Source organism: Etheostoma cragini, chromosome 12 (genome assembly GCF_013103735.1).
Source record: "Etheostoma cragini isolate CJK2018 chromosome 12, CSU_Ecrag_1.0, whole genome shotgun sequence".
Taxonomy (NCBI): domain Eukaryota; kingdom Metazoa; phylum Chordata; class Actinopteri; order Perciformes; family Percidae; genus Etheostoma; species Etheostoma cragini.
Window position 1 is genome coordinate 24,288,559 of NC_048418.1, and position 25,409 is coordinate 24,313,967.

Here is a 25,409-nt window from a genome sequence, read left to right on the forward strand (position 1 = left end):
TTTTGGAAAAAGGCTGCAATGAAACAAAGACTGAAAAATTTAAAGGGGTCTGAATACTTTCCGTACCCACTGTATATAGCATTATGTGTTAGCTTACATTTCCAAGTTGACGTGCTCTGTCATGTAAAGGTTCTGCGTGAGAAGTTGAATTAATTTTTGTTTTCTAAAAGTGCGAGGTGTGTCAGCCTGCAAGATAAGCCACATAGTTAAAAGCGGAAAATAAAGATTACAACCTTTTGGTCTTTTTCAGAGTTATAGCCATAATTCCTGTTAAAATGTACTCTCCAATGCGAACAGTTTTGTAACTCTTATAGTCACTATATCTCCCCTATCTCATCAATTAATTTTGTGATTCAAATGTAATCATAACTAATTGCCAAAACTAGCAAAAATATTACCCATGCTGGTTAAACATAAATGTAAAAAAGTCAATTGAGAGCAATAGCCACATGTAATCACTTAAAAGTTAGAAATGGATGGTGGTACAAATAATGTTTTGATATATTGTATGAAATGTAATTTTGTTTCTCAAGTGTTAACTTATTCACTTTTACCCCAGAAGGAAACACTGTCATACACATCCTGATCAAGAACTTTCTTCCTCTTTTTTTTTTTTTTAATTTAATTTTTTCCCTCATTCACTTTGGGTGGTGTTGGAAAATGTGTCAGTTTAAGAGATTATGCTGACATGGTCAACTCATTACTACAACAACTGAGAGCTAGTGTTGCATTTACACCAGCAGCTCTGTGAACTTAAATCAACTTAGTACTTCCAGTACATCCTGCTATACCAATATAATTTGTCTTGTAAAGAAAGTACCCTTAACAACCTACCTGTGAATAACCAGCATTTGTCTTCTTCTCTTGTATGGAGTATAAAACATCCACTCTGTGCAGGTTTTATAGGTGGTGTGGGGCACAAACATCAGCACACGAACACAGAGCGCGAAGCAGTGCATTTCACCATATTTTGCTTAAATTATGAGTTTCATATACTAGGCATACAAATGGATAGTTGCAAATCATGTTGCAGGAGTGGCTTTCAATGTTACTCTATGAATTAAATAACTGGCCCCCTATAAACTGGTCACTATATTGATCTGTTTTAACCAATTTCAAATGTGATATGTTTTTTTCTCCACAGTAACATCAAATGGAACTTCACAAAGGTAACTTGCTAATAGAGTTCGCACTTCCCTTTTTTTAATAAGCATATTCAGTAAAATGTTGCCTTAACCAAAGGAAAAATACATGTGCCGATCTGTTGATGTCTTATTCCTCAACAGTTTCTGATAAATCGAGAAGGAGCAGTGGTGAAGAGATACGGGCCAACCGATGATCCCAGCGTAAGTGACACTCGCTGTGCTTCTGATGTCCTGATGCTGGGGAGGTGGAATCTTTCCTAGGATTTTGGTGCATACAATAGCGTTCTGCTGTTTTTTGATTTAGTTCAACCTTTTTTTGCTTATACTATGCTGAGAACTTTAATCCTTTTTAGGCAAAGACCAAATTGCCTCTTTAGTATTGAAAATGCCGTTCAATACCTAGAAGTAAATCTCATCAGCTGCAGCGAGCCAATACACATGCAGCTTTATTGTATCAAGATGTAATGATGATGCTGCTGATTGGTTACACATCATAGAGGAATGCAGGAAAAAGTGTGTGTGGCTTGACTACAGTGTGCATCACAATGATAAGGAGCATGGAAAATGTAATGTAGAGTTTTTTTATTTTATTTTATATAAATGAGTTCCCCATACGCCATCTCTGTCAAAGTAAGATTTCTACTTATTTCTCTTTGCAGGTGGTGGAGAAGGACCTGCCTACTTACATGTAATACTACTGTCCCCCGTGTGTTTGTTTGACTCCTGACCTCTCCCTTGGACTTCAGGGTATTGGCGTGTGTGTGTCTGGACCAGTGACGGCCTGTCTGTAAACCCAACATTGGGCAAGGCAGGCCTGATGACCCCTAGCGTGCAACTAACCCACAGAACACACCCATGCCAGACCCATATGACCACATGAGAGGACATTCATTAGTTATGCAAACTAGAGACCCTTCACATCTTCCTGCAAACTCAGCCATTCCTCTTCCCAACACAAATACCATCTAATCCTTTCTGAATGTTAAGTGACAAGTTTGTTCTTGTGTCAATGTCCATTTGATTTAAGGACATAGAATGCCATATATTTTACAGATTTCTGACAAGCTACTGATAACTATTATAATTTGCACTTAACTTGCGGAAGGGCCCATTATTGTATCTGTGACTCATGACTTACCATGTGATGAAATTGGAAATAAATGCTATCCAGGACATTAAGTTGTCAATTTACATGCACTTATTAAAATAACTAGTTTAAGCTATAGCAATGCTCACCTTCTGGCTTTGTGAATGGTTACTGTGTGTATCAGGTGGGCCAATCTGGAATCTTCCCCTGGATTACCTCCCCTTTTTAATGCTTATGTTTCCTTCCTTGGTCATGTATATCTGCCTCAGTCCATTTTTTTTATATAATACAGTATGTCCTAAACTTTATTTTACGGTTCTGTAATACATACAAGTATCCTAGTAATTTCCCAGGAAGTTTCCTGGAAGTAACTCTGTAGTAATTATAGGCAATATGGACATTTTCTCAAGAGAACTGGTACATGTAAACCAAAGTAAATATTGAATTATCATGCATTACTGGAAACTCGGTCCTCTATATATTATATGGTATGCAAATGTCATAGTTTTCATGTTCATCTGACCAGTGGTGTGCACCGACAAAACGAGGCTCGGTTATACTAGTGGTTAATAGGAAATGTAGTCCACTAAGTGAAAAGAAACAAGTTGCCAATTTCTCTAACTTTATCCTATACAGGGCAAACGATGGAAGAACTATTAGACCCTGACAAAACAATTTCGACTATCATAACGTAGGCCTTGAAGTATTTCACTTTTTCAGCAAGTTCTTTTCTTCTTTTTAAGCGGTAATATGATTCCATACTATGCTGGTGCATGATCAATATCCTACATAACCTTATTTACAATTAAAATGGTATGTATAGCATAGCAAACATACGATACCTCTCCAATAATTTTCGAGCTTAGTAAGAGGATGCTGTGTCAGCCGTTGCGTGAGAATGATGACGCACAACAGCGGCGGCAGAGATGATCAGCAGCACCGCTGGCTGGCTGAACCTGAACGCATCTCTTCGCATCGTTTGCCTCAATATACATCCACAAACATACATTCGCGGAGTTATGTAGCCTAATTGTTCCAGTAAATATTGAAGAAGGTGAAATGACCGAATTTCTACGTTGTTTCGAAACACATACCGCCTCGTCTTGCTCTCACTGAGGAAGGTTACGGCTTCGCGTCGACGTCGGGAGCCGTCCGGGTCCGGGAGATGGACGGGGGGACTGCGGAAACGCGGGATGACGGGAGGACGAGTGAGGAAGCGACCGCCGGCCTCAGTCTACAACTTGACCTGGAGGACACCGGTTCGTATGTCTTTCATTCGGCGTTAGTCGTTTATTATCGGCCATATAGTCCCTCCGTTTTGGTGGTCTCATTCAAACCCCGCTATCTTGGACAGCAGGTGTACTATGGTGACAGAAGTTGGACATAAGTGGGCGGCATCCTACCGTGTAGTCATATCTGACTGTAGCCAGGCACTTGGACTTAAAAGACTAGACCACAGAAGAAGAAAAATTATATTTTTGCCACCAAAGCAGAGCCAGAAAAATTGTACTAAGAGGAAAAGCGGTGGAAATGAATAATACATGGCTTGGTTAGATAACAGTGTCAATATTCAAGTCACTGCTGCTCAATAGCCCATAGTCAGTGGCTCACTGCAGACTGGCACAAACACAAAGTGCACATAAGGGATGATGTGTGGACACACAGTCCCGCTAGACCTGAGACATGAGAGCTGGATCTTACCTGAATGAGTGTGGAGCAATCTACTGGTAGGGAATTCACACATACATAATTGTATATACAGCATCAGCAGGAGCTATACCTTTGTAAGAAAACTGCACTTGATGGTGTCATTTTTCGTCTCTCCTCAACCTCCATGTGTCTTCTTCCTCTTCTTAATCTGAAGAGTGCTTTACATAACCTGATATGGAATTATAGCATAACCCACACACTAATCTCTAGTGGGTATCAGTTTTAAGGATTGCTGTGGATGTGATGGCAACAAATATGAGTGAACATGCGTGAGAGTTTTATGATATTTATGTGTAAATGTGGATGAAATTTAAGCCAATGTGATAATCGTCACTCTATGAGGTCCAACACGTCGTCTCTGCGTGTGCACGGTCACGTTTACGCCGTTCCGTTGGGTGTTTGTGCACACATGATTTGGAAATCCACCGGATTATAAATGTGTGCAGAGAGCCTGAAGGCATGAATCTACTCCTGTGTTTACTGTCACATTAATGTCACCGCAACAGGCTGCCACTTTCACAGCTGATGAGGGAAATCTAATCCTCTTTACTATGACAACCACACACTGGCCTTAAAACACACTTCTCTCAAGATGTTTCATTACAAGACTGGGATCTATACGAGGTTTCAGTAAATGTGTTTTAAGGCTAATCTGTTCAAAACAAACCATCTCACAGATTTCTCGCACACAGTGTTCAGAAACGCTGCAGTGTGTTTGTCCTGTTTGTTGCTTGCAGCTCGGTGGCACATTATTCGGACGTGACCCTAATCCCACAGAGATTCTTTGTGTGAACGCCCGTCCCTGGATACCCTCCTTCTCATTGTCCCGCCTGCCAGGTTGTGAAGCAACGCTAATCTGCAGGCTACAGGTGTAGCCAGCCGTGTGTGTCCTGTCACAACAGGGACCACAAGAACCAGCCAATGATATGATGAGGATACACCTATTTATGTCTGTGCAGTTACGTGCAGAATTTTGCTACCATATTTTAAATGTTGGAAAATTTGTCTAGTTCAATTGTTGCCTTCATTTCTTAAAGGAGAATTCCGGTCGATTCCAATATGTAACTCTGGTATTTGTAAATTTTGAGGTCTGTCAGTAGAGAGAAAACCGAAACCAATCGGTGCTGCCTACACCGAGTTATCCTCCTGCTAGAATTAGCACCCAACAGGCTTAAACAGGGCAAGTTTTAAACATGTTTTTAGCCTCTTAACATGCTCAAAATATCAATAATATTGCCTCCCAATGTGAAGTGATTCCTTCTGAGTGAACACAGTGACTGACTGCTGTAGATGTGACAATAAGGCATAAACGTTGTGAATAATTCAGCTGTTTAGTTCCAGTGTTGATATTGCAAGGGATCGTCTCCAAACTACTATACAGAAAAGAGAAACAAACACATTTTACAAAATAAGCATGTGCTTATTGTTTAAAAGTAAGTGCTGCAGTACAACTAGCAGGAGACAAGTTATAATTGAGGTAAGTTTTGAGACACTACCTTATTTAATCACTAAATATTTGTCTTTAATCTCTTTTCGGTGTTGTAGTTTGTAGACGGTCCCTTAGTTCTCTAACTGCCGATACAACATAGGAACTAAACAGCTGAATTAGCGCAACTTTCATGCATTTCTTTCACATCGACAGCAGTCAGATTCCTTGTGTTCCCTCCAAAGGAATCACCTCACATGGGGAGGCATCTTTAATGATATTTTGAACATATTTAGATGCTAAAAGCACATTTAAAACGTGCCCTGTTTAAGCCTGTTGGGTGCTAACCCTACCAGGTTATGATTGGTACAAATCCTCTCAATCCAGCTTCTTAAATGTGAATATTTTCTAGTTTTTGTTACTGGACAAAACAAGACATTTGAGGACGTCATCTTGGGTGTTTAGGAAACACTGATCCACATTTTTCACCATTTCTGACATTTTATAGACAATACCACTAAGCAGTGAATTGAGAAAATAATCAACAGATTAATCAACAATAAATTGACAATTCAGATTGCATAACCCTTAATTTGGTTTGCATGTACTGACCCACCAACATCAAGTCATTATTATTATTGAGTCCTGTTGGGCCTTAGTGATGGCACCCTCTGCTACAGTGTGTGCAGTACTTTAACGTGGCTTAAGGATTCATTATCCGGGCCTCTGTCAGCTGCACTTTCTTAATCTTCTCCCTCACACGACTTGACATTTAGCACGATGACGCAAACCAGGTCGTTTGTGGTACTGTAAACTCTTTTCCGATTCTGTGTCTTTTCCCATTGACTTCCTTCCTTCCATCCTGCTCTCTCTTCGTCTTTAATGCACACATACGGCCCATTCGCGTCCTTTATTCCAGTGGGGAAGATTCTTTGATCCTCGTGTGTGATTGGCCGCCGATGCGATCTGGAGACCTTAGCCAATGGCAGCAAATCAGATTAGATCAGATTAGAGAGGAAGTCAACTAATAGAGTTTTCACCTTCTCTTTTTAGAAACACAGCACTACTGAATGTCAGGGTCTGGTTTAGCCAGGAAATTTTTCTTCATGTCTTTCTGGATTAGCAAGATATTTGGTAACCTGTAGGCACCCAACTCCTCTGCTGGTGAGTGGAATTTATTTGGAACAAGGTGATGTTAAATTTGTACGCAAATTAGCTGTTAGCTGTGTCTGGTGGTATAAATATACTATGCATTTTCACTATTTAATAAACAATAGCTATGTTTCCATCCACACGTTTTTATCCAAATTAAGTGATTCCGAATGAAAAATGCCTTATGGAAACAGCAAAATTTGATGGAATTTCATGAATATCAACTCATGGGAAAAATGTTCGGTCTCACTTATTAAGACTTATTTGGATGAAAACGTGTGGATGGAAACCGCTAGAGTCACAACTTGATTTAAGTCGAGTGCAGATTTAAGTTGCGCATGCTCAGATTTAAACGGTTTACGGTATAACACGTCATACTGAAATTTGTGAAATCCATGAAATAATTAACTTTTCTCATTACAAACAATAACAGAAGATGGAAATCCTTTCAGAAACGTCGTTGCTATCTATGGTTGTTGGATTGCTAGCGTTAGCTCAAAACGCCATTCAACTGACAGCCTTTGTTGTGTTTGACGCTAACTTGTAGCCAACAGTGAACAAACTTAGTTAAGTAGGTCCCGTTTTACTGTGTTGACGTGACAGAAGTTTCTCGTTAGCATCTTATATGCTACTTGTCGCAAAGTGACGCATTCGCGACTCAAATCTGCACTCGACTCAGCCAACAAAATAATCTCACCAAGTTTTTTCCTGTTGTCATGAAATTATATAAATTCCAATTTTTACTTTTCTGTGCACTTGCTTGAAGATATTTGGATTTCATGGATATTGATGATGTATTAAATCTGGATGATTGCACACTATACATTTCTTTATCAGAATCAGGACCAGAAAATGGTTTATTGCCTCGGTGCATGCTGTAAACTTAAACAAATAAATAGTGTGATTTATAGGTTGTGTTTACTCCGCTGTGCTTTATGTCATTATGATGGCTTACATTTGCCCAGGTAACAATCACCAAACCCAGTGGGAGTCCAATGCCACAGTTAAATCGTTAAAAGTTAAATGGTGCTAAATATTGTACCGATGTGGACATTTCTCAACCTATTCCTCCTGCACCATCTCTCTCTCTCTGTCTCTCTCTGTCTCTCTCCACAGATTCAGCCAAGAAAGCTCAGATAACAGAGGTGAGAGGCTACTTGCTTTCCCCTTCTCTTTTCCCTTCTTTAGTCTGTTTTGTTTTTCCTATATGGCTTAATTCCACACTTCTGATTGGACAATATGCAATATATGCAGTGCCTATATGTTACGTATACGATTGCATTTCCCTTTTCCTTTGCTTGTAACAGATGCCGTCCCCATTCGGTGCAGGCCCGGCCCATGAGAAAAAGATCGGCCACAGAAGGGTAGATGCCTCCGGAGAGACAACCTACAAGAAGGTAGATTTCCCTCTTCTTCTGTCTTTATCTTCAAATGCTGTCTTCAATGCCGTTCGTAGGTCTGCTTAGCATCATGATTTCATCAGCTAGGTTACCACGTAGCTACCTCCCACACCTCACAGGATTGTTCTCTTCTTTGTCCTCCGCCTCCAGACCACCTCCTCTGCCTTGCAAGGCTCCATCCAGCTGGGTATTGGATACACTGTTGGCAACCTCAGCTCCAAGCCCGAGAGAGATGTCCTGATGCAGGACTTTTACGTGGTGGAAAGCATCTTCTTCCCCCGGTGCGTTGGTGTGTCCCTGTGCACGTGTGTGGCAAGGATCCAATATAACCTCTTATCCTCTTGTACTCCTTCTCTTGGTCCCATCTTGCTCCATACAGGGAGGGCAGTAACCTCACTCCAGCCCACCACTACCCAGACTTTAGGTTTAAAACCTACGCCCCCGTGGCCTTCCGCTACTTCCGAGAGCTGTTTGGGATCCGACCAGATGACTACCTGGTGAGATATTTCTTTTCTCTGATGACTGGGGTCTCGTGAAATGTCTCCAGTTACACCGAGCAGCGGCAGTGAAGTGAACATTCACACATCAAGCATAATTATTTGCCTCAGAGCACCTAACTAACGACCATATTATTGGACAGGTGACACCTGCCAGTTCATAATATTAGTTGGACTAGAGCCATACTGAGGCAGTGTAGGAGGGTCATTGCTATTAGAATTCCTTTGTCTATGGCCACTAAACAACAAACTACTAATATTTTAAAGTAGGTACACTACTGGTCAAACGTTTGGGGTCACTTACAGATTTCCATTCCACTCCATTATAGACAGAATACCAGCTGACCCTTTAATGCAATATCTACATTGGCCTTTATCAGCAGCCATTCCCCCAATGTTCCAACCACTCATTCTGTCTACTAATCTGATATCATTTTAAAACACTAACTAGAAAATCATTGGAGAAGCCTTTTGCAGTTATGTAACCACATAATGTAATCTTTAAACTGCTGCCCTGGTTAAAAAATCTATGTAACTGGCCTCAGCTGGTATTCTGTCTATAATGGAGTACAATGGACATTTTTAAGTTCTCCCAAACTTTTGACCGGTAGTGTGTGTGTGTGTGCATTGCATGTCTAAATATGAATTTGTTTTTGTGGGCTTTATACGATTGAAAGACACAGTTTAACTAATTATTACATGTAGAAAGTCAATAATAAAAAACGTGTTTTAGCTGAATAAATATAGCTTTAGCACCAGACTACAGACCATACCGCTCTGAGGATAAACATAAAACCTCACATGTTTTGTATGCACATACAGTATGCACACACATAACACACAAATGCATGCACAAACATACACAAGCACTACATATTTAAGATGACAGTCTACCTGTGCCAGAGGAAGATCAGCAGACTAAAACTTTCTCTTTTAAACTCCAAGTAGTAGCAGAGAGTCATAGTGTTGTGTTTGTGTTGGGGGTGGAGGGGTGGAGGGGTGGAGGGGTGGAGCACCAGTATAATCGCATTGTGTTGTATTGTGACTAAGCCTTCTTTAACACTTAATTGCAAGCTATGGGCACTTTCTCTCACTTCTTAGTCTGGATCTACAGATGTACGACGCTGGGATAAAGTCTGACATCCTGCACACACACACCACGCATGTCACTCCCCTCGTGCTATCTCTGCGATGAGGGCTTAGCACCGCCCAGGACGGTTGTGATTGGTTCAAAGTAGGGATGCACTGAATCCAGGTTTTTGCGGTTTGGCCAAATACCGAATCCACTAGTTAAGATTCTGCCAAATCTAAAACCGAATACTGAATCCTCCTCCCGTCCTCAGTCCACTAACACAGTAACAACATTAATGAAGTAGACAGCGTCCTGTGCTGTGACTGTCCTCCTTTGTTGTACCTGAAGTTGCTGCATGTTGGCTGCTGTCTGTAGATTCCTTCATGCACGACTCGTTTTGTTTCGGATGTTAAGACAACGAGACAAATGGGCTTTGCAAATTGAGCATGTAGTTTGACTTGAACGGCTTTCTTTTGACTGAAAGTGCTGCCAAACATCACTTTTTCAGCTCACAAGTTCCATTTTCACCTCCTCACAGCCTACTGCATTGAACGCTCCACCTAAACACCTTCCTGTAACCAACGGTGCCGTCATCACGTCGACCAGTGTAGCGCGCCTAGTGCAACCGTAGGGTTTGGTTCAGTGGAAAAGAACTCCAAGGTTCTGCAGAAAATGAACCCCGTCAAAAACCCAATACCAGAGCGTGTTTGTGTCCCCCATCCTAACCAACTTTATCACTAGTTTAATTATTTACCAAGTCTTAATTGGCTCCACACCACTGTAATATATTCAGTGTAAATGCCACTAATGCTATTGCTGAGCTGCTACGCGTGCACTTCAACACGGTTGGCCTCACTTTAACATAAATCCTGCTAGTGCACATTATACTCAGCACCAGCAAGAAGTGGGAAAAAACAACAATTCCACATTTAAGGGAGTAACTAACTTAACTTAGTGTCATAATGTTCACACCTTGAGATATTCCTCACACCCATAACGCCTTTTTGTACATGTGAATATGCACTTTCTCTTCAAAACCAAGTTGTCTTTTAGCTGCTGGTGACCAATGCCATGTGAGTGGGTCGATGCATTAGTCTTTAGGTTGTCTGTTTGAAAGCTCTAATGGATCCAACATCAACAGTACCATGCAGCCCTGCAGTACCCATGAAGTGTCAAAGTTAGGACCAGATTAAAAATTGGGTGAAAGAAAACCTTTGCCAGATGGACAGCCTGTCCCTTTAAAACTGGCAGAGTAAGCCAGTTCTCTGTAATGTTGTATGTAGGCCTGCACAATTCAGGGAAAAATATGAATCACGACTTCTTTTCCACCACAACAAAAAACAAACAAATTGCCAGTACCGAACATAGATTTTGTTTGGCACCTATAGCACATTGCGCATCACCACGAGCCTGAAAACAGAAAGAATGGAGAGCACTGCAGCGCTTTAAGACCTATTTTATACAGTCTGTATTAAAAACTCACAGAAAAACGTAGCGTTTGTGATGCAGTTGGCTTGTAAACTTAAATGAGATTCATCAGTCATTAAAAATGATTTTTTTTAAAATCAAAGTTATTTAACCCTCCTGCTGTCCTCGGGTCAAATTTGACCCCTTTAAAAATTGTCTGTATCTGAAACAGGGGTTTGTTTTTAACCAAATTACCTAAAAAAAAATGGATTGGATTCCATCCAACGCTCTTTGCAAATACAACTGATCACTTTCATTTCTCTGTACTATTGGTCAAAATAATAACTAATTTCTGCTTTTTTACTCAAATATTAGGTATTACTCTATATAAATGAGGGTTATTGACCATGAATTCCAAAAAGTAGTAAAACTAGTAAGGTAGTGGTAGTGAAAACTAAAAAAAAAAGTGTGAAAAAGGGACAAAAATGTCAAATATTTGTCCATTTTTGACCTGAAGGACAACACAAGGGTTGAAAATTCAATCGTGAACAGGGTGAATCGAGATAGCGATTTTATAACAATGAATCATGCAGTCCTAGTTGTACGTTGCCAGCAGCGTTTTCAGAATGTGGGTCAGATTGTCAGACTTGAGGTTTAATTATTATCATTATTCTTATTCTAACGTTGCTGTGTGTCTGTGCTCTGTGCAGTATTCCCTCTGTAACGAGCCACTGATCGAGTTGACCAATCCAGGAGCCAGTGGCTCCATATTCTACGTGACCTGCGATGACGAGTTCATCATCAAAACCGTTCAGCACAAAGAGGCCGAGTTTCTCCAGAAACTGCTTCCCGGGTACTACATGGTAAGTCAACCCGAGCATCTCCCTCATCACAATCAATGCAACAGCCGTTTCCATATGGATATTATGATATGTTTCACCACTAGTGTGTACAGTTCAGTACGTTATAGTTGGTGGCAGTAGCTCAGTCCGTGGGGAGTTGGGAACCGGAGGGTCGCTGGTTCAAGTCCCTGTAGGGACCAATGTAGTGTGGACCGGTAGTTGGAGAGATGCCACTTCACCTCATGGGCACTGCCAGGTGCCCTTGAGCCAGGCCCCCTACCGCGCCCCCCCCCCCCCCCCCCCCCCCCCCCCCCCCCCCCATCCGCTCAGGGTGCTGGTCCAGCTGGCAGCCCCCCCCCCCCTACTCTGACATCTCTCCATTTGTGCATGAATAGGTCCTGAGCATGTGTGTGTATTTCAGACCTGTAGTGTAGTGTAGTGATAACTAACAAACAGAGTGTACATTGGAATTTCTCCACTGGGGATCAATAAACAGTATAAATTATTATTATTAGAAGGGATGTAACGATAAACTCAGCCCATTTTTCCATACAATTCAAGATATTAAGTTCACAAATCCCAATACCCTTTTTTTCACAATTTCTGTAACAGATTAAGCTGCAGATAGATGATAAAATGAAAAATTACTGATTTATTTATTTAACCTCCGTTAAAAACAACTACTGTATCCCTTTATCAAAACTTCAACTGACATTATATTTGATTAAAAACCATTAAAGAAAAGAAATATGTCAAATAATAATAATTAGAGTTATAAAAAAAACATAAAATAACTAAAATAGGAAGGAAAACCTCTTCAAATAAATGAACTAACGTGAACGAAGACGTGGTGACATCTGAAGACAAAAAAGTGAAATCTGAAATAGATTATGCCCTATGCTTATTAATTTTTTTACATTTTTATCTCAACCAGTTGTAATCTTTACACATTTAAATCAATTTTTAACTGTTCGCTATGCATCGTTCCATTCCTATTATGTAGTATAGACATGCTTGTTTAATAAACACTCGACATACTGCAACTTGTATATTAATATTTAGCATGAAGAATTAAAAAAAAAAAAAGAAAAAAAAGGAATTGGAAAATGTAAACCTGGCCACAGGCTTTGTAATGCTGTGTCTAATTAGAGATTTGGGTGTGTGTGTGTGTGAGTGCGTCTGTGTGTGTGTGTGTGTATATAACATGTCTGTATGCTTAACCCTCGTCTTGTCTTGCCGTCAAAATTGAAAATCAACCCTTTTGTTGATGCTTTTTATCAATGTTTTGAACTTTTTCTTACCTCATTTATAGGAAATTATTCCTAATGTTTGAGTTATAAAAGCAGAAATTAGGAATTATTGAGAGGAATGGATGTTGATGGATAATCACAGACTGGAATATGTCAACTTTTACTCAATACTCTTTCAAAAACACTTACATTTCTTTCAAATGCTATAAAATTTAATGTGAATATGAATCAATCATGTTATTTTGGGGAATTAAAAAGAACACTAATATAGGAAAAAAAGGACAACACAAGGGTTAAGTGCAACACAGCACCTGAAGCTTCTAGTCATCTTTATCCTCTTTATCCAGTCAGCAGTGAAGCCAGAAGGTGACTTGGTAACAGATATACTGTAAGTACATAGCGAGGTTGTACCTGACCCTAAGCTGACCCAGACCCGGGTTAAGTATTCCTTAACAGGGTAAGCATGCACGCTGAGTCCTGTGGACGGGTCAAAGTGTCTGGCAGGTGCATGGTCCTAGGGTGGAAACACATGATAGTGACTATAGTACACGCCTTCTTATTTAATTCTCCCTATGTCTTTCCCTATGCTTTCCCAGAACTTGAACCAGAATCCGCGGACTCTGCTTCCAAAGTTTTTTGGCCTCTACTGCGTCCAGTGTGGGGGCAAGAACATCCGAGTTGTCGTCATGAACAATATTTTACCACGCTCCGTACGCATGCACCTCAAGTTTGATCTGAAGGGCTCCACATACAAGAGGCGCGCATCCAAGAAGGAACGAGAGAAATCCAAACCCACTTTTAAAGACCTGGACTTCCTGAATGACCTCCCTGAAGGGCTCACTATGGACCACGACACATACAGCGCTCTGGTCAAAACTCTGCAGAGAGACTGTCTGGTGAGAAAGAGATGGATGAGCAGTATTTTCCAAAAATACATAAACACCGGGCTTTTAATTTTAACAAAGCACAGCCCACACATTGACTATTTAACTATTTGCTCAGTAGAGGAAGTGATATATATATTATATACTGCATTTTTAATGCGTGCTTACGTTTTTGCCATGCTGCAGGCTTCCAAATCAAATCCACACATCCATTAATAAAGGTTAACAATTTTATCAGAAGCTTGGAAAATATTATACAATATCATTTTTGAAATATCATGTGTGTTCACGTCAGGTCCTGGAAAGTTTTAAGATTATGGACTACAGTTTGCTGCTCGGGGTCCACAACAAGACCCAGGCCCAGCGAGAGCACCAGTCTCAGGGCTCGCCTGCCGGAGGCGGGGATGAAAGGAGGCGCGCCGCTCAGAGAGCACTGTATTCCACGGCCATGGAGTCCATACAGGGAGGCTCCACATGCAGGGACACGCTGGACCACGATGACACGTGAGTCACCGTTTCACCAGCAGACCCGAATGGAACCAGCAGACTTTAAAAAAAGAGATCCAGAAGGAAAATCTGCAGAATTGAGCAGAACGTTTTTTTTTTACTTTGGATAGAGACGTGTTAACTGTTTTATTTTATTAGCCTATACATGTACTATATACAGTACATACATATACATATGCATATATATATATAAATATATATATATATATATATATATACATATACAGCACGCACACAGAATCTGCGGCTGCAGAATTCCGACCATTTTAATATGCCTTTTAATGTTTTAATATTTGTTTACAATCTGGTCTAAAGGTGTTGTCACCACATACCATTTCCAAATGATGGTAATGTTCTCCTGTCTGTCTGCAGGATGGGTGGGATTCCAGCTGTGGGGAGTAAAGGAGAGCGCCTCCTGCTGTTTGTTGGAATCATTGACATCCTGCAGTCCTACAGGTAGGCAACACACCATTCAGTTAAAGGTTCCATGTAATCAGTGGTGGGATGTAAGTCAAGTACTGGACTCAGCTACAGATAGGAGGTAATTGTACTTTACTTTCTACTTGTACTCGGCTACATTTCAGGGAGAAATATTGTACTTTGTACTCCACTACATTCATCTGACAGCTTTAGTTACTACTTACTTAACACAATAACATTTCTGCACATTAAAACACATGGAGTTTATGAAATATGATGTTTTGTTATAAATGGAACCTACCCAACAATAAAAAGGGCTACAAGTCCAGCTAAGATGATTATTATGATTAAACACTTAGTTGATTTTGATCGTTTCCAGTTTCTAAAATGTGAGGATTTTTTCTCCATTGAGTACTTTTACTTTTACTTTAAGTAGATTTTTGTGATGGCACTTACATAAATAAGTTACATTCTCCATGCAGGACCTTTACTTGAAAGAGAATATTTTCACAGTGTGATATTAGTACTTTGACTTAGGTGAAGGATCTGAATACTTCTTCCACCACTGCATGCAAAATATGTAATTGAATACATAAAGATATTGAAATGTTTGATTAACACCAACATAAACAACCAAACCAACTGCAGTCCGATGGTTCAGTGTCGATGTAACATTTCAGACCATGTCTCGGTAGGCCAGATTTTGTCAATTTCGGTCTCCCTTTCATCAGACACATTAAATTACGATGATTTCTCTCTGGCTGTAGAGTCGGGAAATGATTAGGTCTCGGCTGACAGTAATCCGGGCATTATGTGTCTGCAAGGAATATTAAAAGATGGAGCGAGATCACTGGGGAAAAAAAGCAATCCCAGACTGGTTTTAATCAAAAAGAATAGGACACATCAGCTTTTGTCAGGACAAGTGTGGGTATTAGAAATGGGTGTGGTGCCTACAATAAAACCCAGTCTTTTAAAAAAGATCTTAAAGTGCACATCAGCGTTGCAAGTGGGACTCAAGCCTCGGTTTCCGAGTTGCCAGGTAACCACAGTAAGTCACGGAATGAGTTTAACTAAATAATTCAGTAATCTTGTCTGACAGAATGATCAAGAAACTGGAGCACTCTTGGAAGTCCCTCATCCATGACGGGGTGAGTAGCTTTCAAATGTCTTCCATGTAATGGGATGTTACGTTTAGGATTAAGCACCTTGATTAGCATTATGTATGAAAGGTGCAACATCACTAAATCGCTCTCTTTTTTTGGAATTGTCCCACAGGACACCGTGTCAGTTCACAGACCTAGCTTCTATGCTGAGAGGTTCTACAAATTCTGCAGCACCATCGTCTTCAAGAAGAGCAGCTGTGAGTTTCCAAACATACTCCTGCAGTGTTATCTCTGATGACAGCAATTTGGTTTTCATCTGTATTAGTTATTGTGATGTTTTACTTTTTGCAATGAGAGTACGCATAAACTCTCCCCTGCTTTCACAGCATTGCGATCGTCTCCGTCTAAGAGAGGACGAGGGGCTCTCATGTCCAAATCCAGTGCTGGAACGGGCCCAGCTGGACAGCGTCCCTCACTCACTGATGAGAAGCAAGACAACCTGGACAACTTGGAGAACCTGCGAGGAGCTCGCAGCTTCCCCATGTTTGAGGACAAAGGTACTTCACTTCAAGGATTTATACTTGTGTACTGTTGCTTGTGTTGTTCTAGTGTATCTCTAGCTATGTTTCCATCCACGCGTTTTTATCCAAATTAAGTGATATTGAATGAAAAATGCCTTATGGAAACAGTAGAATTCAATGGAATTTCATGAATTTCATCTAAAAGGAAATATGTTCGGTCTCATGGGATTTTCTCTTGATTGATATTCGGCTTATGCGATAAACGTTGATAGAAACGTTATTTGGCGAATAAATAATGAATTGCGATTAAGTTTTAGGTCATTGCCACAAAACGAAGAAGAAGAAGTTGTAGTTCATTTCCCCCAGTATTTCCTCTCTGTCTGCACACATGGGGGCCGTCAAGAAAGACAGATGGAAGTGGACGGACGAGGAGACGAGAGACGTTTTGAATTTAATTCATCAGGACCTGTGAAGGAAATGTCCGACAAAGGTTAGGACAAGCCGTGGGACGTCCCGCGGAGTCAACGGAAGACGCTCAAACAGGGAGACATGTCTCAGAAAAGAGTCTCACAGCAGTGCCGGAGGGACAATAAAAGACAAGTTGCATCTGCATCGTCATAGCGATGTGTTGACAGCGTCGTTGTTTTCTCATTATAGCTTGATATGTTGCTATCAGCTGGAACATAAGCACTTTGTAGCTTGTCCCATATGGATCATGTGCTGGTAGACGGGATCCATTTAGTCTTGAAAAACTTTGTCCGCTAATGTTAGCTTGTATGTTGTGCGATTCAGTGCGAAAATGAACAGAAACACCTTAAAATGTCTAAAATCAATTTCATATGCCAATTTGATCGCGAAACAACATGTGACGTCATCACCACCGGTTTTATCGGCTTTAAAGCCGTTGGATAGAAACACACGTTCACCAGCTTTATTCACATGAGTTTTTTTTACCGAACTTCACATAATTTGATTGACAAGTGGGTGGAAACTTAGCTACTTTCAGAAAAGCAGTGGATGCGTCGGGAGTGTGTGGTAGAGTGAGTGAGAGAGTGACTCCAGCAGCGGAGACGGAGAAACATAATGTTTTATCTTATGCCTAACAGTCGGAAAGCTGTAGCAGGAAAAGTTAGCCCTAGTCTTGATTTCATGTTGCTTACAGAGAAAGAAAAGGCTGGAAATGACTAGAAAGGAAATGTGACGCCACCAAACCCCGCTAAGCGGACCAATCACAGTTGTTGCAGACGTGTTGTCATATTTCTGTGGAGGTGCATGTAGGGTCCGTCACGAGAGGCCCCCCTTGTTTAGAACGAAATGCTTAAATTGCACATACAGTACATACAGTGGATATAAAAAGTCTACACAGCCCTGTTAAAATACCAGGTTTTTGTGACAATGATATATCATGTCAGAACTTTTCCACCTTAATGTGACCTATAATGTGAACAATTCAATTAAAAACAAACTGAAATCTTCTAGATTGAAAAATAAAAAATAAAAGCCTTACAATAACCTGGTTGCATAAGTGTGCATGCCGTCTTATTACTGGGGATGTGGTTGTGTTCAGAATTAACCAATCACATTCAAACTCGTGTTAAATAGAAGTCATTACACACCTGCCGTCATTTAAAGGGACTCTGATTAATCACCAATAAAGTTCAGCTGTTCTTAGTTGCATCTCAGAGCAAAAGCCGTGGTCAGCAGAGGGCTTCCAAACCACCAGAGGGATCTCACTGTGGAAAGATATCAGTCAAGAGAAGGGTACAAAACGATTTCCAAAGCATTAAATATACCATGGAACACAGTGAAGACAGTCGTCATCAAGTGGAGAAAATATTGCACAACAGAGACATTACCAAGAACTGGACGTCCTTCCAAAATTGATGAAAAGACAGATAAAAAAAGCTGCAGGAATTTCTGGCAAGTACTGTCCATGTGACAACAATCTCCTGTATTCTTCATATGAATCGGCTTTGGGGTGGGGGGGGGCTAGATGAAAGCCTTTACTTAGAAGAAGAAGAAGAAGAAAAACATCCAAGCCGGGCTGAAGTTTGCAAAAACAAACATCAAGTCTCTCAAAAGCATGTGTTGAAACCAAGGTTGAACATTTTGGCCATAATTCCAAAAGATATGTTTGGTGCAAAAACAACCCTGCACATGAGCCAAAGAACACCATCCCCACAGCGAAGCATGGTGGGGGCAGCATCATGCTTTGGGGCTGTTTTTCTTCAGCTGGAACCGGGGTGGAGGGAATTATAATCAGTTCCAAATACCAGGCAATTTTGGCACTAAACCTTCTGGCTGCTTACAAGCAGCTTCTGGCTTCTGTTAGAAGGCTGAAGATGAAGAGGACGTTCGCTTTTCAGCATGACAACGACCCAAAGCACACATCCCAATCCACAAAAGCATGGCTTCACCAAAAGAAGATGAAGGTTTTGGAGGTGAAAGGTGCTTCAACAAAGTATTAGTTTAAGGGTGTGCAAACAGGTTATCGTACATTTTAATTTAAATTTTTCCCCCTTGAAGATTTCAGTTTGTTTTCAAATTGAATTCTTCACGTTATAGGTTACATTAAAGGTGGAAAAAGTTCTGACATGATTCATCTTTGTCCAATTTTTTTACATAAAAAAACTTGGCATTTTAAAAGGGGTGTGTAGACTTTTTATATCCACTGGATATACTTTACTTGCACATACATGGATACTGGTAGTAAAAACTTGAACATATGCATACTTCAGTTGTGCATACATTTATACTTCACTTGCACACGCATGCATAACGTACGTATGTATGTATGTATGTATGTATGTATGTATGTATGTATGTATGCTTATTCATGTGTATGTATGTGCTTGGGGTTGATAGTTGGAGAGGATCACATTAACATAGGACTATTATTCAGGATGTTGGGTATCGTGTCTTGTCCAAAACCATGGTTCAATTTGCAACCTAGTGACCTATTTATTGATTTCTTTACTTACATAACTTTTGTAACAAACATACTTATTTATTCCAACTTCATGACGTTATCGCTAATTTCTACAACAAAGTGGCAATAACATAAATGAAGAGGTTGAGCGAGTAGATGGAAAATGCATTTTGGCAATCAATTATCCAAGCTGGTGATGTGTTGCTGCTTGAATAAAACAGTAGGAAATAAAGAGTGAACTTGTGAGTTTCCCCTCATTACATTGGGTCTTTCTGAACTCTGCACACTATTAGCTTCAATTGTCGGCAGCTGAGGGGCTCTACTTTCTCTTTCAATGTAACTAAGTGAGCCTTTATTGATCCTTGGGGGGGGAATCGAAGTGCAGCAGCAGTATAAAATACTGTATACAATGGCAACAGAATCAAGACTAGGTACTCATTGACAGATACTTTAGCAAAGCTTGTTAGGTGTAATACCATGCATTATTTACTGCTGAAATTAACAGAATGTAACCATATGAAGTAAAAGTCATGCACGTAATCCAAACCTTGTAAATGACCCACTGAGTATATAAGTCCTGATCACATGGACAGCTTCGACTGCAGTACTTAATAGTAATAGCTACAGTGTTGTACAGATAGATGGCAGTGAACTTGCACAATTTAATCTGATAAATCCATTCGGTTTCTTATTTCACATCTCTTTTTTTATATTTCTTGGTTTGTTATGGATAACAGCGAGAGAGCCCCCATGCACCCCTCCTTCCTTTGAAGATGCTACGACAGCTTCTATCGCCACCACGCTCTCCTCCAACAACTCCTTACCCACCACCCCCTTTGATACACCGGTGCACCCACGCTACAGGAGACAAATGCTTTCTCCAAGTGTGGCCAGGTGAGAGCAATTGCATGAATATGCAGTGATGTATCTATAATGACGAGATTCTGTGAAAGCAACAAGCTGTGTGTGCTGATATCGCACCCTGTGTCCTCCTGTGTACTTTCAGGTCCCAGAGAGAGGTAGTTGAGGTTCATGGGGAAAAGCAGGACACCATTACGGTGGAGGTGGAGCTCAGGTACACACGTATACAGTTTGGCTGCTTCCCAAATCCATTCAATTTCGATTGTCAACTTTTAAAAAGTAAACTTGCCATCCAGAATCTTATTGGCGTCCATTTTGGCGTCTCGTGCTCGCCATCCAATCCAAACGTAACATTACTACTCTTAGGCCGGCTCACAAGCCCAAACGGCGCGTGCATGCGCGACCTGCCTGGGCCTGTTGTTCTGTTTCTGGTCTAGCTAGATCCGGTGCGGCGTTGTAGTTAAGAACTACAAAGTTTGCTAGGCCAAAAAGAACGGTAATCTCGCTTAAAAAAAAAACAGACGCCGCTAAAATTGGTTTGCGTTAACGTAACGCGTTTAACTGACAGCACTAATCTTTACATTAACAATTTTAATCATGCATCCATGTTTGTGTGTTGAGGGATTTCTGGATTTTATTACTGGACATATACAGTATATTACAATCAACTTTAATTGGAGAATCCAATGAACCCAGGCCTAGGATGCAGCAATGCCTGTCCATTATCCGTATCTGCGTTTGTAACAGCCCTTTAACAGTGTCCTTTGTCTTCATCCAGTAAAATCCCACAGAGCACAGAGCTCACGGAGATGACCGAAAGCACCTCTCAGGTCCACGTGTCACCTGATGGTCAGCCCCAAGCCATTGCTCCACCCACCCCTGCCTGCGTTAGTCCGTCCTCAACACATTCCTCCTCCACCCTTCCTCCTACCTTAGTGACTTCCTCCCCCGCTGTCCAATCAGCTGACCAGTCAATTCCCTCTCCTGCTTCCTCCATCCGTCCATCCACCAAACCACTCACCTCTTCTGCCCCTTCTCCCTCGCCCACTCTTTCTCCTCCAACCTCTTGCTCAGATGCCCAATCCACACTCCTCACTCCAAACACCTCCACCCTCCCACCTGACTCGGCATTTACTCCCATCCGCCCTGCAACTTCTCACGCCTCCACCCCTCCCTCCTCTCACAATCTGCCCTCCACCCCTCCCTCCTCCCAACCTCCGAGCCCCCAGGTGCCTCAGCAGGCGCCGCGCACGTCGTGCAATCAGCTGTCTGTATCCAGCAGCCACAACTCATTGGACGGGGAGGTGCAGGTGTCTGACATCTACTTTGTAAGTCCCTATTATTATTATTATTATTATTATTATTATGTATTTATGCTTTGGTTTTCTACAGGCAGGGTTGGTACTGTTGAACAGCTAGCAAGATTTCAAAGTAGCATCTCCTCGGAGTTGGAAGGGATACAGCTCGGACGTTTAGCTGAGAAAAAGTGACCATCATGCAGCAACGAAAGTTAAGTTTAAGCACAAAAACAACTAGTTAAGTTTAGGGAAAAAATATGATTTTGATTAAAATACTCACGAGGAACGAAACGCGTTTCCTGGGTGAAAGGGTTAAAAATACATTATGTTATTATATTAGATTTTGCGACTAACCTCTCCTTGGTGCTTTGTCTGATTTTAACTGGGTATAATGTATAAGTACACATTCTTACAGAAAGGTCAGAACACTCTTCGGTGTTGTTGTGTTGCCCGTCCTCTTCCTCCGAGTAAAGATCGTTTTTCTTCTCCTGTTGGTCTCGGCTCTACTGGGTCTCTTGCAGTGGCCCAGTCAGGACAGCGTGGTAGAGCTATGATGGTGAGGGGGGGGGGGAGTGTGCGTGTGTTGCAGTGTGCACGTACCATGGAGTTGCTCACGCTGTCCAAAATGCTTTTTTTTTTCCAAAACAAGAGGCTGCCACCAGTTAAAGTTCATGCTTTTGGATTTAATGTATTAGCAAAACACTGGGGTTGTCCCTACTGCACCGCATGATGTATTCATATCTGTCCATCCGCAGTCATTCATCCTGTCAGTGTCAAGCACAGCTCTCCATATTTCTTTCTCTTTCTTGGAACATTTCCAACATCACAGCATTCATTCTCAATCTTCCACTTTCTCTCCTTTCTCTCGTCAATCCTAGCTTCTCTCGTCTCACATCTTCCCTCATCCTTCTCTTCAATTGTGTAACAATTCATTCAATTCTCTTTATTGTCCTGTGCTATACATTTGTGTGTTTATATGCTTCTGTGTGTCCATCTATCCATCAGTATGCAGATGGCAGATATTGGGTGTACTCTCCAGTTCTTGGCCGTCGTAAGCTAAACTCTAGCTCGAGTTACAATGTAAGTCGCCACCTGAGTAGTTAGAGTCATTAGTCCCACGTGCCATTGCATTGCAGTTGCATTGGGACTGTCACACGCACAGCTGCTCACGGATCTTCAGAAGTACTTAAAAGTAAAGCTACATGTATTACACATGGCTTATTTAGTTCTAAAGTCTGCAAAAATACTTTGTATGATAACTGCAGCTTCTGAAGGGCCAATTTTGTGCATTTAAATGAAAAGGAGCATGCATCTTTATTTAAGTGTTTTTGTAATTACAGTAATTGAAATGCTCTTGGACCTGCAGTTAGCTTGTATTGGCTTTGTGCTTTTAGTGATCCCTTAAGCTTCTGCCCTGTAGCACTCTGGGTGGCACAGAGGAGCTGGCTAGTGTTGTCGGTGCTTGGCTAGAGTGAAACCTCCCTTTCTGACATAAAAAGTTGCGTTTTACCGTCAAAACGTGTCTGCTTCATCGTGACTGAGTGGGTGTGGTTTGATCAGATGGGCAACGTGAACCACCACCCACAAGCTATCACATTTGATTTGAAATGTTCATGAACTTGGAATAATGCACAGAGGTGTGTGACATCACCTGTTCTCAATTCAGCCCACTTGAAACCGCTGGCAAAGCAAAAATGTAAATACAATTTGTAAAATAACCAACACAGCTTTGACAGAAAAGTGTGTTTAATGATGATCCCATCTGTTATAATGAGAAGCCGATTGAGAAAATATGATTTTTGGGGTCTTTAACTTAACTTTGACTTTAAAGACCCAGGCATAGACCCTGTCAAATTTCCTAATATGCATCTTGGTGCCCCCAACATGCCCACTTGCACCCTGCACCTTAAAACCAGTCAGTGTCTGGTGTGTGTCTTAGAAAATGTATCTTTCTCCAACTCCCGTCTCATTATCCTCTTCTTCGTCCTCCGCCGCCCTCTGCCGGCTGTATTGGGTAACAGCAGACTCAGGAGGACCGGGGCTGGGTGTACTCTCCTCTGCACTACAGCTCCGTGTCCAGAAGGGGCTCGGATGGGGAGAGTGAGACAGTAAGTGGATTCATTATTTCCCATTAATTCTGTTTTCTCCTGTTAGTGTTTCTCCTTCTTATCCTCTATTTCTCTCCCTCTTTACCTGTCTCTGTGCTCTTGCAGTAACTCCGAGCGGGAGCAGCAGTGACGGGTGGAGCCGGAAGCTGTCTCCCTAACAAAGCCCCCAGGACGCTATGAGAATGAACGCTGGCTGCCCAAGCTGCATGTGGCGAGCTTGAGACGCTTCGCACAGCATTCAAGTATTTCCACAATACATTCACGCAGACACTCGACTTCAGCCAACTATCAAAATATTATGCAAAAAACCCCCAAAAAAACACTATGGATTTATTCCTGGACAATCTGACTGACATCAATCAGAGAAATGAAGTCCGGTCCCGTGGTACAATCAGCTGAGTGGCACTGTGAAGGGGGGCGGTGGAGGCAGGTTTTTGTTGCAGCCCTGCTGCCGGCTCTGGATATGCAATATGCTCTTCCATGTTATTTATTTCTTTTTTTGCCTAACATAGCATAATTACATCATAATGAATTCATGCATTTATTTTTCACTAGGGGCATGGCGATGCCAAATCATTTTATTTTAGCACTTTATCAATGTAAAAGTGTCATTAGTTATTGTTTAAAACACTCCAACAGAAGTAACTGTGTGTGTGTGTGTGTGTGTGTGTGTGTGTGTGTGTGTGTGTGTGTGTGTGTGTGTGTGTGTGTGTGTGTGTGCACAGCGAGAAACTTGGATCTGACAATGAATGGTTGTGTTCTAAATGCCTTATTGACAAATTGACTTATCGTGTTTTTGATATTTCCATCACATAATCATTTCAAAACAATATATATTAACAGGCAGAGTATTTTATTGTGAGTGAATAACAAATCTGTGAAGCAGAGAGCAGCCATTCATTACACATTTTCAGGATTAAGAACCAAGAGTTAAAGAGAGAAGAAGGGGGAAAAAATAGAAAAAGACCTTTTGTAAATTGTAGAAAAAGTGTGTGTCTAAGCACATGCATGTACGTCTGTGCGTGCCCTTATTTCGCTGTGTGTGCACGTGTGTGCATGCGTATCGATGTGTGATTGGGAGACATGTTTTCTGTCCTGCCTATTTGTCAAATCGTTGTTGCAATGAAAGTCCGTACCAGCTATAAGCACGTTGGCTGAGTGAGAAATGATCCATACAGGATTTAATTAAGCAAAGTCGTTTAAACTGAAATAACCTCCGATTCCTATATAGTGTGGTAAGAAAATAAATCAGCTGTTGATACAGACAGTACCTCCCTTCTTCCATACATGGTCGTACTCATTCCAACCAGATTGGCCATGATTAGACTTCCCTACTGTGTGGATAAGCACTGTTGTTACATAATACTGTGTCATAGGAGTCTGCTGAAGTAAAGTTTGTAGCTGATCACTGTGTAAATTAAAATAAAAATTATATTGGGTACAACATTTTTGGGTGGATTTCTAATGGTTTTTATGAAATATTCGCAAGCCAGCTGAAAAGGAGAAAACCTTTAAGCTGTCAAATGTTATTTGCATAATTAACCCACTAGATGGCACCACAATATCTCGGAAAGAAAGTAAAGCCTACTGCTGCCACATCTAGTGTGGAATATCATATGGTATTTCATGCAACTTAAAAAAATACTCTATAATAGTCGCAGTGTAAAATCAAATTGCACAAAGACATATGCCACTTTACAGTATGAGCTGCCTAGAGGCCATAAATCTTGTTATTGTGTTGTTTTTATAGACCATAAAAGGCAAGCTCATATTTAAAGGCTCGTACCTCA

General features: G+C 41.1%; 2 protein-coding genes and 2 long non-coding RNA genes across 9 annotated transcripts in view; 3 read left to right on the forward strand and 1 right to left on the reverse strand.

The window, feature by feature from the left end:
• The window catches only part of LOC117953870 (phospholipid hydroperoxide glutathione peroxidase-like), a 4,834-nt gene extending 2,466 nt beyond the window's left edge, over positions 1 to 2,368 (forward strand). The window contains exons 5-7 of the mRNA XM_034887285.1: positions 1,145 to 1,169; positions 1,287 to 1,346; positions 1,805 to 2,368. Of these exons, the coding sequence (XP_034743176.1) occupies positions 1,145 to 1,169; positions 1,287 to 1,346; positions 1,805 to 1,837 (118 nt within the window). The 3' untranslated portion in view covers positions 1,838 to 2,368. The remainder of the gene's footprint in view (positions 1 to 1,144; positions 1,170 to 1,286; positions 1,347 to 1,804) is intronic.
• On the forward strand, positions 83 to 1,116 carry LOC117953873. The gene is made up of 2 exons (XR_004658703.1): positions 83 to 866; positions 898 to 1,116. It is a non-coding gene; the product is annotated as an uncharacterized LOC117953873 (long non-coding RNA).
• A 768-nt stretch (positions 2,369 to 3,136) lies between the features above and the next one.
• LOC117953869 (phosphatidylinositol 4-phosphate 5-kinase type-1 gamma-like) lies at positions 3,137 to 24,734 on the forward strand. Of its 6 annotated transcripts, none has more exons than XM_034887278.1 (18): positions 3,137 to 3,491; positions 7,637 to 7,665; positions 7,828 to 7,917; positions 8,071 to 8,201; positions 8,300 to 8,417; positions 11,607 to 11,759; positions 13,585 to 13,884; positions 14,168 to 14,376; positions 14,752 to 14,835; positions 15,899 to 15,947; positions 16,075 to 16,159; positions 16,289 to 16,459; positions 20,090 to 20,246; positions 20,359 to 20,427; positions 20,992 to 21,541; positions 22,517 to 22,591; positions 23,533 to 23,619; positions 23,725 to 24,734. In XM_034887278.1, the coding sequence occupies exons 1-18, from the start codon at positions 3,398 to 3,400 to the stop codon at positions 23,725 to 23,727; spliced, it is 2,454 nt and encodes an 817-aa protein (XP_034743169.1). In that variant the 5' UTR covers positions 3,137 to 3,397; the 3' UTR covers positions 23,728 to 24,734. The 6 variants fall into 6 exon arrangements, with proteins under 6 accessions (XP_034743169.1, XP_034743170.1, XP_034743172.1 ...); XM_034887279.1 differs by having other exon boundaries at positions 23,536 to 23,619; XM_034887283.1 differs by lacking the exon at positions 3,137 to 3,491 and adding an exon at positions 6,411 to 6,532.
• The window catches only part of LOC117953872, a 13,713-nt gene continuing 5,483 nt past the window's right edge, over positions 17,180 to 25,409 (reverse strand). Inside the window, exons 2-3 of the long non-coding RNA XR_004658702.1 lie at positions 23,705 to 23,708; positions 17,180 to 17,422 (exon numbers count right to left, since the gene is read on the reverse strand). This is a non-coding gene — a long non-coding RNA (uncharacterized LOC117953872). The remainder of the gene's footprint in view (positions 17,423 to 23,704; positions 23,709 to 25,409) is intronic.

Excerpts from the sequence above, each read along its gene's own strand:
- LOC117953869 (XM_034887278.1), top strand. The coding sequence starts at position 3,398 with ATGGACGGGGGGACTGCGGAAACGCGGGATGACGGGAGGACGAGTGAG. Across the intron at positions 7,918-8,070 it reads GAGAGACAACCTACAAGAAG|ACCACCTCCTCTGCCTTGCA; the intron begins GTAGATTTCCCT and ends CTCCGCCTCCAG. Across the intron at positions 22,592-23,532 it reads ACTCTAGCTCGAGTTACAAT|CAGACTCAGGAGGACCGGGG; the intron begins GTAAGTCGCCAC and ends ATTGGGTAACAG.